The sequence below is a fragment of the Notechis scutatus genome, chromosome Z, assembly GCF_049901735.1.
Source record: "Notechis scutatus isolate UNSWTSFEM ecotype Mainland chromosome Z, rNotScu1.2, whole genome shotgun sequence".
NCBI classification, from domain to species: domain Eukaryota; kingdom Metazoa; phylum Chordata; class Lepidosauria; order Squamata; family Elapidae; genus Notechis; species Notechis scutatus.
The window spans coordinates 36188037-36214480 of NC_142025.1; the positions used below are offsets into that span (position 1 = coordinate 36188037).

The following is a 26444-nucleotide window of genomic DNA, read 5'->3' on the forward strand; positions in this document are numbered from 1 at the left end:
CAGAGATAAGAATGGGGATCCTCTCTCCTGGGAATTTGGAAAACCTTCAAAACCGGCTCTGTCCTCAGTTTATATTTTATTTAATGATGCCTGATTTGTTTCATAATTTTTATTATTACTGCATTTTAGTCTGTGCTGCCAGTTGATCTAAGCTGTTTTTAGTGGGTGACAGGTTTAAACAAACAAAAAAATTGTTCTGTTAAACTTCTTGGTCATATCAAAAGGCCAGAGAGAGAAATAATGATGAAATAAAAGTCATAAGAAGGATCAGTCAAAAAAAAATTTTTATATGAATCCTAAGAGCCAATTGGTTTATATGGTCTATAAAAGAAAAACATGGATTTTTGTGGAAAAATAAGTTGTACTACTATGATCATCACCCTAAAGTTGGAAGAAAGAGGAATATAGAGTGACTGAAATAGTGAAATGGATGGTATATCAATTTGATTAAAAAATAATATATATATAAATAAATATGACAAATAACAAAATATTCTTCACAAACACACATTTCTGAAAATTGTGCTTTGGAAACCACACATTGAACCACAATATGTATTAGGAATAGGATTGTATGGGATATACAGTTGGATTAAGCATAGAAATGTGACATGTTAAAGAAAGATGTAATGTTGCAATGTATGAAGTTTTTGTGGACCAAAAGTTACAAATGGCAAGTTATGTAGATTTTTCAATAGTATAAAAATAAATTCTAAAAAATAGTGAAGGGACATAATAAAGAGCACTAAATAGGAAGAACATTTTGTAGCACTGAAATAGATTGCGTTTAAATCAATCCACAAAGCAAATGAAGGATTTGTTCCAGAAAAGACACTTGCCAAGTGACGTTGGGCCATATGTAACAATCTTGTGCCTCACTAAGAATATCTGAAAATACACAGAGAATCATCATGATGGATGGTGTTGCCTAGTTGGGAAGAGGAAACTTGTGTAAGCACATTGCTCAAACTCCCACTGTCTGAATGGAGGTGTTTCATTACAACAGTGTGGAAATTCATTAAGAAAAAGACCTGGTGGTCCATAGCACACAGAAAAAGCTGGCTCTGAAGGAGTTACTTGTGTGTGAGAGAGTAGGGGGAGGGGACCATGTTAATACAGCATTTCCCAGCCTCATTATTATGAAAGTAAAGACTGGGTTAGAGTGGAAAATATAACTGCATGCTAAGTATAGTGTGAGTGTGTTGCAAAGAGGTGAACGAGAGGTTACTGTGCAATATCAACAAAACTGTAACATTCTATAATGAGAGCCATGCCAATCCTATAGGGAATTTAAGCACATTTTGCAGCACTTTATAATGAAGGCCATTTAAAAAAAAAATAACTGCAAGAACATTTACTGCCTGCATGCCTCAAAGTACATGAATGTGGAATGGGTAAGAGAGAATGACTGTAGGCAGAATATGAAATTATCCTTCACAAAATACCAGTGACAGTTCAATATAAAGAAAACACCATTATGATAAAAAGAAAAATTTTAAAGTACTCCGTTATTTGATGTGGGATGGGGAATCCAAGGCAACATACTCTTCCAGAGCCAGCCCTACCATTAGGGCTGTTGACTAAACTAACAGTCTAAGGCAGTCGATAGTGGGGGTAGCAATTTGAGGAACAGGCATTTAGGTGGCAAGATAGTATTAGTTCCATCTTTTTTTTAACTCTTTGTTTAACATCATAGTTGGGCTAATAAGAGATTTGCCTTTGCTTCTACAAACTGTTCACAGTTGATTACTCCACAATTCTGTTACATTTTAGTCTTTCCTTTGCACCAATACTGATAGATGAAAGGGTCTGACTACTAGCTAGTTCTTAGATAAGCTTGATCTGGTTTATATTTGAAGAGTGCTCATTCTGCTAAATCAGGGGTGTCAAACATGTCATCATGGTGGTGTCATGTGACATATCAGAACTTTCCCCCTCCACGCTAAACTGGCATGGGCATGGCCAGCATGTGACACATCCGGCCCACAGGCCAGGATTTTGACAGCCCTGTGCTCGGCAGATGCAGACCTTAATAGACTCTTATACCTAGTCTCCAAATACTGGCAACAGCATTATTCTACCATCTGCTCTTTTATGCTCTAGCAGCCAATGATCCATTATTTTTATTATGGCGTATTAACTTCTTCTGAAGGGTGTGACTTTTTCAGAATTATATTGATCAGACTGGAAATACAGGAAACAATTAATGCATTGGTCTGACAGAATGAATACATGACCAGGTTCATGTACATGCAAAGATGTGCTTATACAAACATATATCTCAAACTCATATATACTGGTCTACCTTACATGTGCATAATACTCATCAGATAACTAGATAATAGGTAAATATACATGCTACATACAAATATTTCCTTACATCCATGGGGCTTATGTAATTATATATGAGGAAATGTATGTATGAGCATGAAATGTATATTTGCACCTATTCACACACACACACATTTATTCACCTACATATGTATGTACATGTCCTTGCATAAAAATCCTATGACTTAGTTTTTTCATGCATATAAACTGAAATCTGCATCTCCCATCCACATTCTTACATTCCTTTCACACATATACCAACTTTTCTCATATAGTAAAAGATCTTAAGTAAGATCTTAAAAAGATTTTAAGTAAAAGATCTTTTACTTAAAAGAAATTACATTTCCTCTAGAGAGTGAATAATAGCAATGAGAGCATAGAAAAATCATTGCACCTTTCCTTGCTGATGAATATGATCTAATCTAAAACCATTTTTCAAGTTTCAAAACTGACAAAAATTTCAAGACAAAAGTTTCAAGATTAATTATAAAAAAATGAGAATGAAAGATATTTCCAAATCTAGGAAATAGAATTTCTAAGGACATACTTATTTCTGTTCCTTAGGTGAAGTTCTGACACAAGATTTCCGCAGGAAGAAGGGAGCATTTTTTTCATTCTGCCAGACCTGCGCATTTGGAGATACAGGTAAAGAGTTTGCTCTTTAGTGGCTGTTATGCTTTACTTTGCTTGTATCGTGATAACTGAATGATCAATTAATGGCACTTTATATGGTCCTGTTAACATGAAGTAGTAACTAAAATGTAGAACCAGCTCTATGGTTAGGCAGGCTGAAATTGTGGTTTCAGATGGATGTTGGGGGTTGAGATAAAATCACTTGTGACCCATTAAAGATTGCCTGCATACTTAATATGAAACTTCTGCCTCATGTCTCAAATTGAATGTGTCTCCTTCTCCTTACTTAGAATTAATTCACAATGGCCAGGCCAGTTGGATTCTGCCCTTGTAAGGAAGCCAGGAGGACAGGGCACCATCTTGGCTAATGTTCTGACCAAGGCTTCCCAAGAATGTAATTAAGCACACGCTTAGTTAAAACAATTTTTGTTTTATTTCAATGCTGGGAATTATTTTCATTCCCAGCCGGTAATGAGTCCCAAACAGTTCCTTCAAGATAAGCACCCACCTTTCTTTCCTTTGAATTGCTGCCAACAACTAGAGTGCCAAATGAATTATAAAAAACCAACCGAAGTACAAAGTCCACACAGAGCTTCAAGGATTAATCCGAACAGAATTAACTACTTTGCTTCCTATGAAGGTTTCTTCACCTTTGCCTGTCCTTTATACCTTATGGGAAGGGCAATCACCTCCAAGCCTTACTCCCGAGTTGCCCCTTTTGTCTCAGCTACTCTTGTTCTTCTAGCAGCTCTGCGCACACGCGCACTGGGAACAGGCTCCCCTTGTTCCTCGGCCTCGCTGCTGCCAAACTCCGGAGGCTCAGGAGTCAGTACCCCATTCCCAGATGGTCCTAGCTCCATTTCTGCATCGGAGGCAGGACCCTCGTCTGAGTCCTCTCCAGATTCCCTGACTAGTCCCATTCTTCCCACTGTCAGATTCCACTGCCGGCTGCACCGGCTGCCGGTGAACCACAACAACTAGCAGTTTAGGATCTTTCTAGCCTATATGATGGCAAGGTTAAATATTCATATCGTAGAGATCTGCTTTGGAAAGTGTTTGCACTCTACTAAGTTGTACATTTGGTAACAGGATCTGTGTTGAGCACAATCAAGTCCCAACATTTAGGGTCTCTCAGTTATTATTCTTTTGGCTCTGAAAAGAAATCTGAAAGATTAGACTTCAGCAAAAAAGAAAGAAAGAAAGCCAGCACTGAAGCCAAATATTAAAATACTGGCACACAAGAAAAGAACTGCCAGATTGTCAAATTGTGAAACACCCATAAAAATCACAGAAAAGTCAGAGTTAATCTCAAGATAGTGTTTTCTTTTTAGCCCCTGAAGAAACTGACTCATCAATATTGAGGGAGTATATTTTTGGCTACTCTTCTTAGCTTTCTTCGACACAGTTAATATTTACCGAGTCTCCAGGGCCCAACATTACCTCAGGTTTTTCGCTTCAGGTCTACAGCTGCAGTTTCTTGCTGTCACCATAGTAATGCCTGGAATGTAAGCATTGTGTTTCCCTTTCTGTTAAGAAAATAAGTAAAACTAAAGTAGCCAGCTATGGAACCAGGGGTGAGGAGTGAGCGCCTTTCTAAGCAACTGTAACTAAGAATTTAAAGTTTGCATTGACATGATTAGGTTGAAAACTAAACATGATTTTGGGAAGAGAGGACTTTGCCATACCAACTAGCAGCAGCCAGATCATGATAGGAAATATACGAATGTCATCAAGTCATGTATTCAGTTCTGTTTATCTAAATTATACTAATTAAGCAATGTTTGCAAAAACTACAGAAAGCCACAAGAAACTTAATCTTTGAAAAATGACTGGAGGTCTTAGATATATTGATGTAATTTAACAAACCATCCGGGCATTTGAGTTAGCCAAGATCTGTTCAATTTTTTGTTCCTTCTTCCAGTGAAAAGGGATGGGGGATTGTAATATGAAAAGAAAAAAGAAAAGCAAAAAAAAGAGAGAGAGAGAGAAAAGAAAAGCTGTTTCTACTGCTAGGAAAATGTGGTTCTTTATAGTTTTTTAGGCAGAATTTGTGTATTTAAAAGATTAATTTCATTTCAAGAAGATGAACTGAACAATATTAAAAACTGTATATAAATATGTAAAGAGCAAGGGACAATAGCTTTAGTCATTTTTAAAAGGCAGGAGAATGAAGGAAAACTAGCAATGCCAGAGTTTTTTTATTAAAATAAAATGATAATAAACTTAACATGGTATGATAGGCACTATTTTTTTGTGGCAAGCAATGAATGATCTTTTAAATGTGGAAGCATACTGTCATTTTTTTTCTGACAATGAAGATTAGTTGGATTATTCAAATATTATTCAAAAGATATACAATACTTAAATAAAGGATAAGATCTAAAATTGTATTCATTTTTCTTATTTGCAATATATATTACAATTGCTGGTTATAAATCTGGTGTGTTAACATTTTTAGTTAACTACAACTTACTACTATATATTAAGTGTCTAAATAAGTTTATTTAAATAATATTGGAGGTTGTAAAAATACTATGCTGCAACAAATATAGACAAAAAAGGAACCTAGCTTGTTGTACTTTATAAAAATTTGAAATTTCTTTCTCAGTGCTTACATGCTGACATTTCAAAGTAATAAAATGACAAAAAATGTTTTATATTATTTAGTCCAACTAATTTCTTTTTCATGCCACTAAAAAAAAGTAAGAAAACTAAGCAAATGACAAGTAGTATGGCAACTGGATAGATTGCTCTGGATGGGTGCACTGCTGAAATTTTACTTTTCTTCCTTTTAATTAATTGCCAAAATTAAAAGCATGAGCATTAAAAAAAAATCCACACAGAGACTTTACCTCTCTGTTAAAAGAAGTGCAGTAATCAAAACAAAACAAAAAACAAAGATTCTCCTACATCTTTGGAATTTTAATAAACCAGCTGTTTGCCATTTAGTTTTGCATATTGTAGAAGATTCTTTTATTTTCTATTATTATTTTAGTGTTTATCTTTCTGTTTTTAAATCCTATACTTGTGCAGTATATACAATGTCTTAATGTATGTTTTCATTACACACTTCAACCTATTATTTTAGTTGTAAATATATTTTTAATTTTTAACCATATTGAGATTTATTTTAATGGCAAGCGCTATAGAAATGCTTTAAAAAGTAAAAAAAATCGAATTCTAAGAAAAAAATTTTTTCCTATGTGTTACTGAAGCATGCTGTAAATAACAAAAATACACAAAAATGATCAAAACATTCACTACTAAAATTATAATGCAAGATAGTCCTATGAAGACAAAGAGAAGTATATTCATTTCACATTAATTGTATTCCAGAATGACTATTTACAGCTATAATGTTGCACTGCATGAAACAAAAAGAATGGTTGATTTTCCAAATTCTTGATTTTCATTGAACCAAATTCTTGATTTTCATTGTTTGTTATGTGTAAATATATATGTACTTATATTTAATTTTGGAAGTAGATTAATTTATTTTATTTATTTAGGATGGTATAAATCCCAAGGGATTATACTACTGCCAAATCACAGAACATTGGTAAATAACATTAGGAGAAATAAAAGAAATATGTGAACTCTTTGTCTAGATTTAATTAATCTAAAATCAAATAATAAAATACAATGTCAATAAATCCACAATATGAGGGAAAATCCTTCAAAACTCTGCCATATTTACTTAAATTTGTTTTTTTTAAACTGTCCCCCATCTAACTAAATATTGTCTTTCATATAGGTGATTTATTTTAAGACTTTGGTATCACACTTTCTAACAGATTATTATTATGCATTGTATGAAAGTTAATTGTCTGGTTTTAATAGCCTGCTTTTTTATAACACATCAGATATGCCCATATAATAAAGTAAGAGAATCAAATAAAAATTTTCAGTGTAATATATCAGCTTCTCTTTTTATATAAGCATAAGTATAACCATTGGAAAGCTAACAAAACAATTTCCTTTCTCTTCAGTCTATCTGGACATAAAATACTTTATTTTGACAGCGGACATCAGAATTTAATTTTAATATATGCCATTGTGTACACAGAAATGTTACAATAAAAGTTATCTAATCATCTTATCTTATCTTGGGACAAACAGGCAGAAGACTAGAAGAGTACATCTATGAATGCCAGTCAGAAGACATGATGAAAACTTCTTAATTTTATAACACATAAACAGACTAAATCATAGTTTCAGATGAAAAATTGTGAGCATCATAGACCAAGCTAAGTTCAAAAATTACTACAGAATTCCTGGAAGCCTGGCACTCAGACAAATCAACTATCAGCAGGCACATGGAAAGAAACAATATCAACATACCATTCAAAAAAGGCACTCAAAAAGCCAAAAAGGAAACAAAATTACCAGCAAACAGATAAGCAGAGATTAAGACCAAGATTAATACTAGATCAACTAGATCAATACTAGATCAAGATCAAGCAGCAAACAATACTTCAATCAAGGGATTCAGACAAGCTAACAATAAACAGTAGCCTATTTGAGGATCCACCAATACTGGCAGGAAAACAACTATTATATAAATAGAGAGAAGACTCCATTCCCTCCTATCATGGATTATGTTGCTTAATTTGATAAGTAAAACACCTGCTAGAAAACAACCATTGTTAGAGAACACCAACGACCCCATAGTTCTATCCTGCACTGCAAATATTCTCTTTTATCATAATTGTTCTTAAATTAGGATGAAGACAATTAATATTGCCTCTTTCTCTGTATAACCTCTTTTTCTTTAATGAAGAATTTTTAATAAGAAAATTTTGTACCACTTTGTAATAACCAAAAAATGTGAAAAATACCATCCTCATCTTCCAATAGCTTGAAATTGCTATAAATCTATTCTGTAAGTTGTGCAGTTTAAAATTGCTTCCTTGACTAAAGTTTTTTTTTTTTTAAGGCTTCATATTTTCTTGCAACACTATTGTATTGTGGTCTTTCTCCATACTTTTATCAATATTTTTTCTGTCAATGTCTCCAAAATGATGTTTATCTCTTTCTGAATAATGACATAATTGTCGTGGCAAACAGTTTTAAATGCTTGTTAGTTTCTTGTGGTATGAAGCCTAAGATTTATAGGATCAGAGTGAGCTCACATAAATACATTTACCAGATGAAAAGTCTTGCAGACTGATGGTAATGCAACAGGCTATTGTCAGGGGAATCCTTAAACTCATGTCCCAAACTAAGGTATAACAAATAATGAGGCCACAGCAATCCCAACAGAGACTTTGAGACAACTAGATAATAGAAGGAGAAAGCAGCGATAAAGCTTCCTTATGGCATCAGTTGTGTCAGTGACATAATAAACTCTTTACTCAAATTACATGATCTGAAAGACAGTCCTTAAGTTATGTTAAGTGTGTTATTTGCTGTGAATAGAGTGAATTTGTAATGACTTTGAGAAGAGGAAAACAAACCACATTCATATTGCAATGTGAGACTTACCATCCAGTAGATGCATTAGTACAGGGACAATCACCTTTCTATTGTTGTAATGAAAGCATAAGCGGGAAGATAAGGTTTGCTATCTGATACATGTTGCAAATCCCAAAGTTCTACAGCACTGGCCAAGCTGTATGGGAATGTTAGAATTTATAGTCCAATACATGCAGAAAATACCAGCTTGTAGGGGAAAAAACCCTCTCAAAAAGATAGTTCTTTTTATTAAGTCATATTTAAATTGTTATCCAAAAGTATATTAAAAATATGTAATATAAACAAGTTGTTCTATTTTCACAACCATTACAGTTTAGTTCCGGGGTTGATTGGTTAGCTGCCTTCTATTGCAAGGAAGTTTATAGCAGGAAGCATAAAACTTTCTAGTATTAATCCTAGAATACAGCATTGGAACTGAAGGTTTCTTAGATCATCATACCTATTAAGGAATGAATTTGCCCTTCCTGATATTCCCCACGGAAATTAGCAGAATTTATTATCCTAAAGAACACAGACTATCAGTACTGAAACTATAATGCACACTGAAAGCAACCTAGAGATGATATTAATATATTCCATAAGAATAGCATAGTCATTTAAATCAGGAGATAAAATCCCTCAGCAAATAATTTTTAACTGATATAAAACATCTCTTAGAGTGGTATGTAATATTCTCCCATCTTGTGTAGATCAAATAGCTATAACACTTTTCACTAGCTTTGTATGTGAATTTAGCATCAAAATGATTTACCTGACATTCCTCCAACTCTCAACAAGACATGTTCTCCCAATGATAACATCAGGTTTGAAAATTTGGATCTTTTTTGATATTTTTCACTCATATGAGGCATCTGACAACTTCAACTGCCATATTAAATGAATTCAAAGTCCTTGGACTCCTGAATTCTCTAGCAAATTAAAACCAGGTTATCCAGTTTCCCGCCCCCAAATGTTTTGCCAATAATTGTGGCTGGAGCTGATAGAATACTATCTGGAGAGCATCATATTGGCTTTCCCACTTCCAAACAATACAATAATCCATCAACTTCTTTCACAAACTAAATATCCCAGGATATATGAAATGAAAAAGTTTACTGATTGTATGGATTTCAGTATTCATGCTTTAAAAATGTTGGTTTTGATTTTAATATTTGCTGTTGAATATTATCTTGTAAACATTTATTTAATTCCTCTATAAACACTAGGGTGGTTAAATCTGCCCAAATATACTTACATTTAGATTTCTATTTTCCAGCATTCAAGTTCCTATAGCCTATTGATCAGCTAAAAATCAGCGAAGAGAAGGGAGTGGGAGACAAATGAGAAGACATAAATTTGTGAATGTATTTGTCTTGATATTTATATGCTCTTTTGTATACTTCTAAAAGTGATGTGCAGACCTTTTCTTTTTGTTCATGTGTGGAGAAGGGCGAGGAATTGCAAAGCTTAAAGTTCAAAACATGAAAAATTTAAGACCAAAAAAATACAACCTCATTGTAACGTCATCTTTAAAAAAGTTAAACCAGACGTTTTCTCCATCTTTACTTATCACACCACTGAATACATTCTATCATAACTCTGTAATTACATCTCCAAAAGAACCCAGTTTTCAATCTGATTTTTTAAAAAAATCATTACTTGCACTGTAAAATATATTTCCTCATAAAAGAACTGTACTGCTAAAAACAATAAATATAAAAGCACTGCTTCCTTAACCAGATTCCAAGAATTTTATATGCTGTAACTTAAGCCTGAAAAAAACAGAGGATATTAAATGAACTAAACTGTCTTAGCCAGAAATCTCTGATTTGGACTGCCTCTTTGATGTTTGCATCAGAAACTCTTTGATGTCTTAATATTGTTTTAGAATTTTTTTAAAAAAAAAACTTGACTTGTAAATCATTTGGGTATTATATAAATGACAATATGATGATGAATGGCACAGAATTTTGAAAAAAGATTCTTTTTTCCTCCAGAATATTAAATTAATCACAAACTAAAGACTGTCTAGCATTAGTGACTTCAGAGGTTCTTTTGGCATTCCAGATGCAGAAAGAAAAAAATATTTTGACTTTGTTGTGAGCACCTTTCCACATCTGCAACCTTGTTATACAATAAAGTCTTGTTCCTTTGTTGCAAGATTGCAATGGTTCTTTTTTTTCTTAAATAATAATTTAAAACATGTGGCCACAGAGTAATCCAGTAAGCCATAGGCATTTTATATCAGAGCTTTCATGCAATCATATATAACGTCAACCATCTGGATGAATGGCTAGATAGAAAATTTTTGTATTGATAGATTAGAAATGATAGCACGATCAAGAGACAAAATACCACATTGCCATTATATCATTATCATTCATTTTGAAACAATGTCCTTCTTATAGTATGACTATTCTGTATTATATTAAAGCTAAAAACAAATAAAACCATTACCTCCTAGAGCAACTAATTTATCTTTACATTCTGATATTTGGGTAAATAAAATTTGCTTAAGTTACTGCAGATGATAACTTTACATCATACCACATTGAAGCTGAATGAAATGAAAAATCAGATTATATATTTAAAAGCATCATGGCAAAGCACTTATTAAACTGTTGCAAAACTTTTGATGAAAAAGTGATAGCATTGTATCATCCTATCTATCTTCAACTATGAGCCTAATACTCTAATTTGAAATTGTATCTTACTTAAATTACTGTTTTACTTCAATCATTCTATTTTTCAACAGAGTTCTAGATGCAGAAAGAGCTTGGATTAGAGATCTTTTGCACATACTATTTCATTTTCACTAAAGTGCACACACTTTGTGTGTACTTTACACACGTTGTACCTATGCACTGAAAAGCAAATTCACTGTTGCTTCATAAAATAAAATAACTTTTCCCAAAGCTACTTTTAGTTATGAGTAACCACAGTTCGGTGGAAAAACATTGAATTCTCTTTGCAAATTGTTATTCTGAAGTCTTCCAGCTCCAGAAAATGACTTCTTGAAAATGTAAAGAGCCATTGCTGCTTATGTTGACTCTGCCTGGCTGGATTGACCAATGGTTTGGCTCAGAATAAAGTATCTTATGTTCCTATGAGACTTAACATTGTACCACACAAAACATTTACTACACATTGCAAAATCTGGGCGAGGCTTGCAAGAGGCTTACACATGTAACAATAACTTCAGTCTCATTTGGTCACTTCTGACTCTTCGTTGCCAGAGGGATATCATTTCACCAGGACTCTCTATCACTAACTGCTTTTTAGGCAGCAACATGTTATTTGGCAAGAGGGCAAATAATAGGGTTTGGTTTTAACATCATTTGGTTCTCAACTGAATGTAGATAATAGCAAATGGAATAATTAACTGCAATCCTGTGAACATTTATTAAAGAATAATCTTCACTCTGCATACCAGAACTATCAAATTTTGATTAGATATGTATCGAATAAAAACATGAAGTGAGTTTTCTAAATTTAATAATAAAGTCCATTAAATTCAGTGGAACTTCCTACACTGAAAATGTTTATAGAATTATAGTCTTTTCTTGTTTGTGTCCTTATTTATTTATAGACTGTAGCTTTTTCTCATTTCTTTGTTTAATTTTCAAATTATATCTTCTATAACAAACAAACTGAAATCCATTATTTTATCTATGTAAAATAATTGTGGGAAAATTTGCTGTTGGGAGTTTCATAATTCAATGTATAATCACCTTAGAAATATGTATATATATCACATGCATTTTGTTTGAAATTTTGGATTTCAAACAAAAAGATCTGCAATCTAAATATAAAGCTAAGATGAACAAATAGATGTATTGACAATAATGCCCAGTCCTCTTTCTCAAGCACCATAATTCTTGCACAGCTGAGAGTGCTTAGACTGTCAATGTCTTTAATGCATTTGTGATTTTCCCTATGGGATTTCACCTCTGCTTATTGAAGACTGACATTGAGCTTTGTTCTTGGCTATCACTCCAGTACAAGAGGGTGGGAGACAAGACTACAGTAGGATAAAAGAGCATAAAAAATGTGTGACAAATGGCAATGATAAGGTCATATCTTCAGCTTCTCTGAAGCTGTGAAATGAAATCCGTGTGCCAATGCACAAGGCTGAGCCCATGGAGAGGCCTGGTCATATACCTGCACCTGCTCATTAATGTTTAAAAATATATATATCCTAGCAAAAGAGGCTGCTGCAACATTAATCAATCACTAAATAATTAGCTGAGTAGAAATTAGGCTTTGGGATATTTTTGGACCTGGACAACAATTACTAAACTGTCCTGTTTTAGCCTAGTGAGTAAATAAAATTTTCAAAATGTATTATTATTATTATTTGTTTTAAATTGGTAGAGAAAAGCTTACAGAATTTGGAAAATAATTAAGTAAAAATTAGGTGCCTTTTTCCTCTGCATTAAAAAAGTCTGTGATTTGCATTATTAATTTTGATCACAATGCTTTGTTGTGATTTTAAATTTCTAACAGGAACCTAATGTCATATTTGAACTCGTTTAAGATGCTTTATTAATACTAAATATGTCCAATGGAGCTTATTCAAAGTCAATTATGTATAGTATTTCAGACGTATTCAGAAATGTTTTGGGATTGTTGAATTTTATAATGGAATTTTTGCCCAGAGTATTTAGAAATAAAGAGAAAGCATGGTATTCCTTCTGTGGCTTGAAACAGTGAGCAAGGCCTATTAATTAGATCCAAGATGAACAATAAGTTGAGAATAATTCTGTGAGGTTTCTGAGATGCAGAATCTGTTTTTCTGAATGTTTTCCTCCAATGTTCACTGCTTTTCTACATCAGACTAAAAAAAATTCTAGACAACATTTCATCAGTTATTTGAGCTATATATTATGATGAAATGGTTAAGGGCAGTGTATATTACCAATTATTGTGTGTTTTTCCTGTATTTTATAATTATGGTTGTTATACATTATGACTGCCCTGGGATTCTTAACAATTAAGAACAGAATATAAAAGGAATATAAATATGGACATATTATGGGTTTATGATTATGTATTGTCCTTAGTATCACAATGGGAGGTACCTGGAATATCATCACTCAACATTGCCATAAAAGTGATATGCTGCACCTTATTCATATTAAGTGGAACAATCTGTGATACTCTATTTCTTTCAGACATCTGAAAGAAGATGTCTGAAAGAAATAGAGTCATTTCATTTGGAAAGTTATTGCACCCAGAAAGACTGAAATAGTTTTATCTGCATGAGAGCATCAAATCTTTCAATAAGAATCTTTCTAGCAAAAGATGAAAGAGCTGCCAACTCAGACAAACCAAATTCAATGCATATCTATGCTAATAAGAATCTTTCATTAGGAACACTGATTTTGGGACATGTTTAGTTTCTTCTTGGCTTAGCAAACATGTTTTCTTAAACCAAGAAAAGTATACCAAAAGGGAGGCAGCATGATATATGTGATATTCAAGATTGCATATTTGGAAGTTTCCAGGGAATTAGTATGCAATCACTGTCTAGACTATCTAATATCAGCATTATAATGACTGCATAATAAACCCCCAAAATTATGTGTTGTTTTTATTCCTAGATACTCCACTGCTAAATAACACAACAATATTGCCAACATCAAAATATGAATAAATGAGGCAACTAGCCAATTCATGTTTCTAAAGGACATGCCCACATTCAGGTATCATTAATTAACAATGCTGCAAGAGAATCATGCATTGTTATGTAATTGCCACGCCAGCAAAATTTATGATCAGCCATCTAGTTGATCCCAGCATATGTTTATAGGGAACTTTCCATCTAATATACATATTGAGAAAATTACGTAAGAAGAGTAAAAAGAAAAAAGAAAGCAGACACAGAGTTGGAGATAGTATCCAATGCAAAGATAATAAAGCATATCAAGATACCCTTTGTATTAATACATGTATTAAATAAAAACAATTTACTTCTGAACATAGCTATTCTTTACCATTTCACTTTAATGCCTATGATGGCTACTCAGTGATGGTTTATGTTGCTACTGATTAAGGAATAGGGCATGTGGTAATGGGTATACATAAATATAACAATATAGATATATATATATAAGTGACCAGGAACATTTAAGCTAATGACTGCCTGGAAGAGACTGCAAACTGAGCAGCTTCTTCCCATTACAAGCCTTCACACTGAAGTGGGGTTGTGGATTTTGCCCTACCGCAGAACTACCCCTTCACCTCATAAGAGACTAAGAAAGAGTTTGGCCTGTTTGGCTACCCCAAACAGGCCAAAGTCTTCCCCACAGCCACCACTGTAGCTCACCAGCCTTGGCCCAGCTCTAGTCTAGGCTGTGGCTGTGTTTTGATGTAGGGATATTGCTGTGGGAAGGAAGCCGTTCCCTGGCATGCCCTATCTGCACTTTCTTTCAGTCTGAAAGACAAATGTAGAACATTCAGCTGAGATCATGACCTGGAGGACCACCTGCTGCCCATGGTCACATGTTAGAGACCTCTGATCTAATACAACCTTGCCTTGACAGCTGAATTCAGTTCTGCTTAAATACATTCAGCAAACATGAGTTCTTATTGTTTGGAAATTCTGGCTTACATTGTTAAATTCACATTGAAATTCTTTCTCTTTTTACTTCTGTCTCCTTCCTCATACTTGCACATGGAAACTGCTTTATATAATATTAGATCATTGGTCCATCTAGCTCCATGCTGCCTCCTGTCTGTTTTTCATTCAGTTATGTGCATGTAAACACACTCACAGAAACACATTTGTATCTCTTGTTATATAGATAAACAAAACATCCATTACATATTCTAACCTCATCTTGGGGGAATGTTAGGAAGTAAAATCGATGAAGGAAATTGAAACATCCCTTTCCTCCAGCCTTTCAATCTGTGGAGAGAGAAAGAGAGAAACAGTGAGCCAATCTTAACATTTAAAAGATAAAACACAAAAGAAAATTTGACAGGGGGATAAAATGGAAAAACAAAGCAGGAAACTCAAAAGCCATTCCTGTTGATAAATCTGAAAAGATTGTGCTGAGGTGGAAGGAATTGTAAGGTGGAGGGAATTGGCTGCATTTTGTACTTGCATTCAGAATTCAATGCTTCCTCTTTGGCACTGATTCAAAAATGATATATTTCTTTACTAGGTCCATGTAGAGTAAGCATATTTGCAATTAATCTCCTTGCCAAGAAAATAGCTTTTCTTGGCTAATATGAAAATATTAAGCAGGTTTTATGCTAAAACTATATTTGATATAAAGATATAGCTACATCAAAATTTCTTTCAGTGTTTTCCACAACTATTATACAAAATTACATTTTTACTTAGAAAACAGAATAGAAATGTGCAACTGTAAACAGAGGTGACAATTCTTTCAAAGTCAAAGTCAAAATTTTGGCAGAAAATTTCTATGCATATTTATTCTGAAGAAAGTTGCAATAGGTTTGATCCTGCTTACATGTAATGTAATTAGAATAAATGTAATTAATCTAAACTGCACTCAGCCTCTGTTGTCACTTTATCCATTTCTTTGAGATAGTTCTATATACTTTTAAAAGTATATCCTCTGAAGTTCAACTGTGGACTTGGTTTAAAAAAAAATTTAAATTGATGCTTTATCAGGTAAATGGCCAAAACTAGACTTGGTCATCTTGAAAGATAATAAAAATGAGGAAAAAATGTACTTAATCAAGTCAAGGGCTCTGATACATTTATTTATTTTAATATTTTTTATTTCATTTATCCATTCATTAATTTATTTATGAATTTATAGTTTACCATAATCTCATGATTTTCACATAAGATATGAAATAAAAAATATTAAAATAACTATGATAAAAATGCAAGCAACATAAAAGAGAGACTAATCTTTATTTAAACAGTTGACAATAATGTATAGTAAATCAAAATAAAAAGTAATAGATGGCACAGTAAGTGAAAATCACTGGAACATTCACCAGGAAAAAACCAGTGTTTAGTATTCTTTTCAAAGTGATCAAGAAGTGAACTAATCTAATCTTTATCGGGATTCCATTCTGCAGTACTGCCATTGGAAGCAGTTGTTTTCCTATCTTGACTTTTCTCTCTTCCTAAGTCAAAAAGACCAAAGATTTGTAAGCTGGGATGGAAAAGACTGGAGAAAAAAGTCCAAACATGCAGATTCCAGTCCAATCCAATGATATCAGAAGCTGTTAAGTGATCTAAAATGACCAGCAGATCTAAACTGCCTTCAACCTGCTCCTCATAAAAGTCATCTAGTAATCAAAGACATCTCAGTTTCAAATTGATTAACTAGGTATCTAAGGAAAGCCCACAAGAAAGACATAGATACAAAAATACAATATTATCCATGTTTCCTAGACAGTGGAATTAAAACACATACCACAAAAATTTCTCAGTCATTGGACTGAGACCATATATTACCTGTGGTCAAGATAATATTTATCCTTATTTGGATATAAACCCTAACAAAGATATTTTTTTCTTTAAATTTCTGAATATTCAAACTAGATTAATAGTATAGGTATCTAGAATTTCTGTTAAAATGCCATTCTGCAATAGATATATTTCTATTCTTTTCAGAAGATAGAATTACTTTTGCCCAATTGAATAAACTGTAGCTATTAACTACTACCAAGAATTGTAGCTAACAACTATTATAAAGAACATTCTATAAATACAAATGTATTGATACTTTTAACAGGAAGCAACATACAAATGTTTTAAATAAATAATAGTTGACAGTTTTTATACCTAACAATTAATATCTGCAAGATTCCAGCAAATATGATTAAACACAATCCTAAATTGATTCATTGTCAACCTACTGTGCAAATTATTTCTGTACAGGATTATGTTATAATCCATTCATTTCAACATCGCTGCGACTGCATAATAACAATCTTTACTTTGGTGAAATACATAAGAACTGGAATATTGTCCTGTCTTATGATATCAGCTGTACAAATTAGATAGGGAAATAGCATATAAAATAATGTATGGTGATTACATTTACATTACTTAAATCAGTCAATGAAGCAAATATTTACTAGTTTAAAATATTCATGCTCTATCTTTTTGTTGAATTATTTTCCAATGCAATTTAAAAATAATTAAAACAATTTGCTATATTGTTATATTGTTTTAAAGAAAAGAATTTAGAAACAGGAAGCAATAGGCAGAAGATTGTAAACAATTCTGTACTTCAGTCTTTCCCTAGATTGCCACCCTACTCACCCTACTTTGCCACCACAATATCTACCTAACTGCCTGTTTTACAGAAATCAGCTTCTGTCCCATATATATCTTTACAGGGAAGAAAATATCATTGAACACAGTGGAGTTTTATTCTGATTATATGGATTGTGCCTCGTGATGCAAAATGAGCGACAGAGAAATAAATCTTTGTAAATCTGTGCTACAAAACTAATGGCATAAATTTTAATGAATACAACCCCTGCAGTTATCAATTCAACTCAACAATATATATGACCTGATCTGATTACATTTTCTTTTTTGATACCTGTGCCAGCGCAAAAGCTATGGTTCTGCCTGCAAGATTAAAGAAAGAAGACAAGGGGGCAAAATAATGAACCCTGTTGCGGTACAACTGTTGTTTACCTGAAGCATCCGCCTTGGATGATGCTGAGTTCCGGGAGCTGTCCAATGTGCTTAAACTTTGTATCCCCTGGTTTCATAAAAGATGCTAACTCCCGGTTTATAAGATTATTCTCCATGCCCTCAGATTGTCTGTGTCCGACTTGAACCAGATTGCTTGCTTTTCAAAGAATAAGGAGTGAAGAAAGAGAGGTCTGACTTGTCCTTTAAAAGCATCGAGGACTAATAATGGACACATTCCGTTTTCCACAGCCAAGGCTGATTGATTTGCAGCAGCTGTTGCAAATGTGTATAACAAATAGAGAGGGAATGTTTACTGACCAAGAGCCAAATAAGAGCTCTGCCAATTATGATGTTTTGGGTGTAGAAGCAGAGAAAACTGCTTTTCCTTTCCCCCCCTTTTTTTTTAGTAGAAGGAAGCAAGAGACGAAATATGCATCCTAAAGGAATTCATACTTCAAAAGAAAGCTGAAAGTTTGCTCAAACACACCTATATGGACCAGCAAGCTTCAAACGTATTTTACCATGATCCTAACATGAGATTAATTGGGAAAAAGCTATAACTCTAATTAATTAGTACTATTAAAAAATTGTACTCCTAAAAATCATTTTTATCTAAAAAAAAAACTTCAAAAGAAGAGGATAAAGGTCTTCAATATTAAATTATAGTCAAACAGGAAAATGCAACATCAATCCGTGTGTGTGTGTGTGTGTGTGAAGCTCTGCTATTAAAATGAGGAAAAACAGGGCTGACCTGCACATGAGAGAGTTGCCTCAGACATTTACTTGTCTTTATTTTATTGCTACCGCCATTGTTTTTGTACAAGGCTGACCTCCTAAATGCCATCTCCTTGCCAAGAGAGACTGGAAGGGAAAAAAAAGACTAAAGCGATTTCCCCCTCCTTTTGCAAAGCGGTGTTTGCCTGTCCCGCTGGGTAGATATTTGCACACTCCTGACAGAAAATCGGTTTTGGATGTAGATGATTCCAAGAGTTACTCTTAGGAATGGAAGTTCGCGTCTCTTCTGTCCTCCCCCGCCCTCCCCGGTGCTTACTTAGGCAGCGGAGGCCCTTGTCATTCATCTCCCATTGCGCTGGGATACAGGACAAACATTCCACCGCGACCCTTGGCATGCGGGGTCCCTCTTCAAGACATCATTAAAATCATCCCTGCGCTTGTCTGACATCAATTGAAAAAGCTTCTCTTCCCACCCCCGCCGCCACCCTGCCCCATGTCCAACTCCATCCAGGCTGGAAAATCTTTTGGTCGCGGCCGCAGATGCAAAAAAAAGTGCCGCGCTACAGGTGGCAGCGCAGCAGCTTGCCAAGAAGGACCTGGCCCTAATCCTTTTGGCCAAGGAGTTGTCCTCGCCGACGATTCTCCTGGGCACAGCCCGGTCTCTCCGGTCTCTCTCTCTGTCTCTGAGTTATTGCTTCTCCTTTTCCGAACCAGGCAACCTCTCCCACATCCACACCCCGATATGAAGAGGGGAGGGGGGGAATAAATATAAATGGTCCCACCGCGCTTCGGACTGAGATGGGCACCAAAGGAACGCGTGTGGGGTAAGGGATCTCCAACCCGAGCCAGCCTCCCTCATTCATGCATGAGCTTCTTTTCCATCAAGGCCAGCAAATGGCCCAACACCAAGCGATGTCTGTGCCCCCGTCCATGCTCGATTTGCTGGCCAATTTGACTGAGGATCAGTCCGCCGGGGAGATTCCTTGCGTGGATCTCTACACTTGTTCTACCTCTGTGGCATCTTTGGGCCAAAGACCTTTGTCCGCTGCGGAAGGACTGCTGGCTTTGGAAGGAAGAGAAGCCGAGATGGAGGAAGAGGAGGAAGAAGAGGGACGGGTGATGAAACGAGCTGCTTTCCTGGGCAGGCCCAAAAGAAAACGGATCATCACCTCCACGCAGCGCCAGGCAGCCAACGTCCGGGAGAGGAAGAGGATGTTCAACCTCAACGAAGCCTTTGAGCAGCTGAGGAGGAAGGTCCCTACATTTGCCTACGAGAAGCGGCTCTCCAGGATCGAGACCTTGCGCCTGGCGATCGTCTACATCTCCTTTATGACGGAGCTTCTAGAAGGCGACCAAGCTAGCTAGAATGCCGGGCTGAACAAGCCAGCTGGTGGGACAAATCCAAGGATGGACAAAAGGGGCACCTGACACGAGCGCTGCGACTGAGAAGGGCGGTTAGGTCATCCTCTCCTCTTTTCTTACTCGTATTTCCCGGATCTCGTGTTCCTCCAGAGGAGGTGGACCACGGAGTTTATCATCTTCAATCAGGCGGGGAGAGATGGGTATTGTAGTACTTGCCAGGTTGGGAAATTGCCTTAGAGGCTGCAGTACTGAATTCTAAGCGATACCAGTGGATTGAGTTTCAGAGAAGTGGTTCTACTGAGGTGAAATTGTGGGGGGGCGGGGGGGGGGCGGACAATGAAGCGCTTCAGCCTCTTTTTAAAGAGGTTTGTAGGACGACCAAACAACTGACTTTCAGGGAACAAGTTCAAGAAATGTAAAGAGTGGAATTAAAGACGTGGAGAGGTCTTCAAAAGCAAAGGAGTGGGATCTGGGTTAGAACGGAAAAAATGGGCAGTCTTGGTTGAGGAAAGGAGAAGATTTGGAATAAAGCGGGAATTCTGAATTACTCTTCATCGTGTTTAGGTGAAAATATTCATTTCCTAGATTCAGGGATTGGGTGAAGAAGAGATATTGTCCACTACTGATCGATCACTGCTGAGATATTGTCCACTGCTGAGACGTTAAATGCTTCTTTCTGTCTAACCAGTAGCTCTTTAAAAATGCACATTTCCTCAGCTGAAAGAAGGGGATAATTAATGGGATCAGAGTAGATGGGGATAATATGTTAACTTCCTTTCTATTCAGTAACAGAATAAAAATGATTTGGGGACAAAGCTATATGCAATTTCATATTCTTTCTGTGTGTGCATGTCTATGCACTGCATGCTTGCACATTTTACACAGAGAAAACGTTCCTTTTTCATTGTGAGGTTTCTCTTTTTAACTGAAGCACTGATTTTTTTTACAACTATAAAGTTTTTGAAATACAAACTGTTGTTGGATGAACAGTGTTAGCATGTTAGAAATTAACACCCCCCCCCCCATTCTCTCTCTTTCTCTCTCTCTCTCTATCTCTCTCTCTCTCACACACACACACACACACAAAGACAGACACACAAATAAAAAGGAAGATCCAGATTTTCATTTAAGAGTGTGTGAAAACTGAGGGGTTGAATAAAACACACACACACACACACACACACACACACACTGCATTATAAATGAAGACTTGTCTTCTTCCCCTCTTCTCCCCCTCCCCATTTCCCTTGGATATTCATGGGTCAAGAACATTTTTTTACATCAGATTTCCATGTGTCCAATCCAAAGCATAATTATGCTCACGTTGTAAATGTATACACATTATACAACTATATTTATACTATATACATTCTCCATCATGCAAAATGGTCCCTTGGAACTTTAGATATGTTTCTAAGTACTATGCCTCAGTTGGGTGGTTTGCTCATTGTAATTCTGATTCTCTTTCCATTTGCTATTTGGTTTCAATGAACAAGATATCATTGAAGAAAGAGATTACCAAATGATTGCGGGACCAGAGCATTCTCCATCTGAGAAGGCATTGCTTCTTTGGAACATTTAGCTTGGAAGCTAAATGTCCCAAAGGAAGAGGGAAAGTGATTAAAAGTGGAGATCAACATTATTGCTTCCCTAACTATTATGGAGTCCTGTCTCATCTTTTGAAATGAAGGATGGAAGTCTCAGGGAGGACAGCATTAAAGTTCCTTCATACAGTACTGCATAATAATCCAAATTCAAACTATGGAATTTTCTTTGGTCTCTGATTTAGAGAGTTCTACAAAGGGTAGACCATGGCTACTTGTATGTACTTAAAAATATCAGAAGCATTTTGCTTCTCAATATCAATTCTCTTACTGGGAAGTATGAGGAAGAGGCTGGTGAATGTGTGTGTAGGTACGTGAAGCAGAAAGAAAAAAATGTCATAAGAAGCAATGAAAATTGATGCAACAAGGCAAGGGAAGGAAGATCTGAAAAACTATTGTCTGCAAAAGTGTACATTTATTAAAATCTACTTTTTTGAATGTAAAGTACTTTCCCCAAATGTTCTACTACTTTAGCTTTGCCAGTTACGTTTTCCTTATTGGTTAGAATATTGTTGAACCTCTTGTGTTTTCTTTCACTCTCTGAAGGAAACATTTGTCAGCCAGGTGGATCATGCCCTGATTTTTGGAGTGTTTGGGGGAGATGATTGAAGATTTTGACATTTGAGGTATCAAATTAGAGATTTAATAGATACGTTGTATTTTAACATTTGTTGTTTAAAGGGTTCATTCAGACTTACCAATATAATTTTGCTCGCTGGATCAAGAACATGAAGCCACAGGTAAGTTGATTATTGGTAACTTATACAGAGCAAAATCTGAGAGAGCTTGACTAGATTTTGCAGTCAGTTTCCATATGCATCATGATAAAGCAATATTTATATTATAAGCAGCTTTGGCACTCATTTCAAAACAGAATGTTTTAAACATGTTTAAACTTTCAGAAAGATTAAACATCTCTATTTTTAAACTCTCCTTCACAATTTGCATTATCAACAAGCTGTTTATGTTGTTTTTCATTATTATTTTCTATTTATTACTATTTTACCTATTCATTGCATGTATATTCTTTGCTGTAATTTTGTAAATGCTTGCTAAGCTACTTAGAAGGAACAGAATAAATGAAATTGTTTTTTTCATGAAAGAAAGAAACTTGAAGGAAAAACAACTTTAGCTTTCTGCAGTCATCAAGAATCTGTAATAGACATTTTTAAGTCTTAACATTTTATGTCTTAAATTCCAACTCCCAAAGCTACTTGCCTGAAAAATCATCCCATGTAAACATTTAAGATTGGCTTATATTTTTTAGTTTAGATAGGGTCTTGTGAATGCTTCTGAACAGCCAACATTTGTTACTAAAGGCAGCACTGCATTTTCTTTCCATTTGCTCCCAGAGCAAACATCATGTCAGGTTGACAGCTGGCGATAGATGGATGTAAGTAGCCCTCTAAACTGCTAAGTAGCCACAAAAGTAGAATATGACTGTTTTCCTTTGTTATGTATTCCAGCTGCATTTTGACACCCAATGAAATTCATAATGGTTCAACTCAAGGGGGAAAAAATCCTGCAAAGGGCAATAGGTGCTAAAAGCCAATATTTATATCAATTTCTAAATCACCTGAACAGAAAACATCTCTATCTTTGCCTTATAGATATGCTTTATTTAACCTGCCCCATTCAAAGATAATATTGAAAGGAGCCAAATTGTAAATAAAATAAAATCTTATGCCTTGAAAGGAATATTGAATTAGAGTTCTAAGTTCTAAGACCTAAGTAGGCGAGCATTTGTTTTGTGTATCAAACATTAAGTCTGAAAACTAACCTAATATGCCTCCATGGATTGTGTCGGCATCGGCTACAGATCCTGTTCAGACTCTGGACAAGCAATATCAATTACATGCATGGTAAAAAGGTATGAAATTCATATGCAGTGAAGAATGGTTAAAAGAGCAGATAAGCAAACCATTTTATGAGGGCTTGAACACGATTCATGACCACTTTATGGTTCTTTGACTGAAAACAATTGTTTCATTTTGCTTAAAGATAAGGCTGGCCTTTCTTATGAATACAGTTTATTTTATCATTGAGGTAAGGAGCATATACATTTGATAAATAGCATAAAAAGACTCATTACATCTTGTCTAAAATGGATTCTCTCCTTTTAATAAGGGGTAAAGCAAAAGTGAATGTAGGAATGGTGATTCTAAAATGTATTAGAAGTGACTAGGTTACCTGGTTTTGATCATTGCTTAGGCTATAAAAAGAAAATAACCAGTAACAATGAAACAGAAAAAGGAAGTTTTTTCTAATGGGAAAGGAAGAATTTATGGAAAGTTTTTCCCTTTTTATTTTTTAAATTCCCATTTGTATGGAATTAATTTTATTCTACATTGGTGTTGGTATTGAATTTCCACAGAATCTTATCAGATCCCTAGAAACCTTTCCAAAAGATCATTAAGATGATATTTTAGCTGTTCTTAAGATGATATATTTTCTGTACACAGAAAACAACTGTTATTCATGAATGGATGTAGATTATTATCCAATAAATCCAATAAAAAATAAAGCCATTATCCAAGAAATACTTCCTTTGCTCCTTACAACCCAACAGCAACAAGTAGAAATCTCTGGGGTAGATCAACCAGACAGTTCAATACCTAACACCCTATAGCAGCATTAAACTATTACAACAAAATATGCCCCATGCTTTCCCAGAGTACAGAGACAAAAGGCAATTCTTTTGTGCCAAACTAGTAAATTGTACTCCCAATCAGGGTGCCCTCTAAATAAATGGACTTCAAGTTCCAAAATTCCCCACCAGCTTCCAAATCTTAAATCTGCCGATATGGCCCAAGTTAGCAAAGTATATCATTAAGACAACACTCTCATGCTCATTTTGTAAGCATGGTCTTTTTAAAGGCCGCCTTGATTACCAATTGATTTAAAAACACCTTTCTCCTTACAGCTTGTTTTGGTACTAGAATAATTTAGCAATCCTGATGTTTAGTTTACTTTATTTTATTGTCACTGCACCTCGTACAACAAAATCAAACACCATCTACACTGTACATCATGACCATGAAAATAAACACAAAATCACGTCCTTCACACTCCACACATTGAACCGAAAACCCCCAACACTGCACCAACACTGCACTATATAATAGAATTCAAAAGAGCTACTGCCCTGGGATCAGGGGTGGGATTCAAATTTCTTAACAACCGGTTCTGTGGGTGTGGCCTAATTTGTGGGTGTGGCTTGGTGGTGATGTGACTGGGTGGACATGGCTTTTTATGTAAATATTATAAATATTTATGTAAATGTTGATTTTTTTATTAAAAAAAGAGCAACTTTTACCCAAAAGCAGGCAAAGCAGGCAGGCATTGAATTGCTCACAGAATCACAGATTAACTTAGAGATCTATCTATCTGCAATCTGCAACCTGAATCTGTCACATAAAATTTGCTTGCAAGCAAACTCACAAAATTAACTCACAACACACCATGTATGTAAATATTGAATTTTTTTAATTAAAAAAAGAGCAACTTTTACCCAAAAGCAGGCAAAGCAGGCAGACAGATTGAATTGCTCACAGAATCACAGATTAACTTAAAGGTTTATCTGCAATCGGTTATCTGAGTCTGCACTGAAAAGCTTCAGTCCTAAGAAAGATTTGGCTCTGCTTTTAGATTAGCTAGGAAGCAGGAAATCCTGCTCTCTAGCTAATCTAAATCTCCTCACAGAGCAGAACAGCTAATGGTTGGGAGTGGTGGAAAATAGCAACTTACCAAACCAGCCAAGTTGGATTGCTCGTATGCCAGGTAAGGAGTGAGTGGGTGGGGAGGGGAGGGGCCAGCCACTGGAGTGATTTGCGGGTTCTCTGAACTGGGGACAATCGTGTGTGCAGCGTTTGCAAGAAAGCATCAGCTGTGCCATCTGGACAGCTGACAAGCTCTGCACTCGGGTGCGCAGCATTTGAAAATCCTTGTTTCCTGCTTTTTCAACCTCAGCTGTACCACACAAAGCAGCAGAGGAAGGAAAAGCAGGGAATAAAGAAGTCCGGGCAGGCGGGTGGACCAAACACCGAATCGGTTCAGTGTCAGCTGCTCTTCGCAGCGACAGGTTCTATAGAACCGGGCCAAACCGGTAGCATCCCACCCCTGCCTGGGATAGAAGCTGTTTTTCAGCCTGTTTGTGCTTGTTTTTATTATTCTGTACCATCTGCCAGATGGTAATAGTTCAAAAAAAAAGGGTGCCCAGGATGAGATGGATCTTTGAGAATGTTTTGAACTTTTTTAAGGCAGCAGGAGCTATAAAGTACTTCCAAAGAGGGGAGAAGGCAACTAATGATCTTCTGGGCAATGATCTTAACCCCCTGGAGTGCTTTCCTATCTGCCATTGTGCAATTGGCAAACCATACAGAGGTGCAGTAAGTTAAGATACTCTCTATGGTGCAGCGGTAGAAGGTCACCAGCAGTTTTTCATTCAGTTGTTGTTTTCTGAGAAGTCTCAGGTAGTATAATCTCTGCTGGGCCTTTTTGACCAAGGCTGCAATGTGAGCACCCCAGGTCAGGTCCTCTTTTATGGTAACACCCAGAAACTTAAAACTGGCCACTTGCTCCACTCGGTCTCCATTGATAAGCAAGGGCTGGATGTCTGATCTTTCTGTAGTCCACTATAAGCTTCTTGGTCTTAGTGGTGTTGAGGACCAAGTTATTGTCTC

At 35.5% G+C, this 26444-nt stretch overlaps 2 protein-coding genes across 2 annotated transcripts in view; both read left to right on the top strand.

The window, feature by feature from the left end:
• POLR1F (RNA polymerase I subunit F) overlaps nucleotides 1–11717 on the top strand; it is a 212699-nt gene extending 200982 nt beyond the window's left edge. The window contains exons 5-6 of the transcript XR_015745935.1: nucleotides 2896–2976; nucleotides 7084–11717. The gene's annotated coding sequence lies outside the window, so the exon portion shown is untranslated. The remainder of the gene's footprint in view (nucleotides 1–2895; nucleotides 2977–7083) is intronic.
• A 7991-nt stretch (nucleotides 11718–19708) lies between these two features.
• Nucleotides 19709–20161, top strand: FERD3L (Fer3 like bHLH transcription factor). The gene has a single exon (XM_087945834.1). The coding sequence runs from the start codon at nucleotides 19709–19711 to the stop codon at nucleotides 20159–20161; it is 453 nt and encodes a 150-aa protein (XP_087801960.1).
• The last annotated feature ends 6283 nt before the right edge of the window (nucleotides 20162–26444 follow it).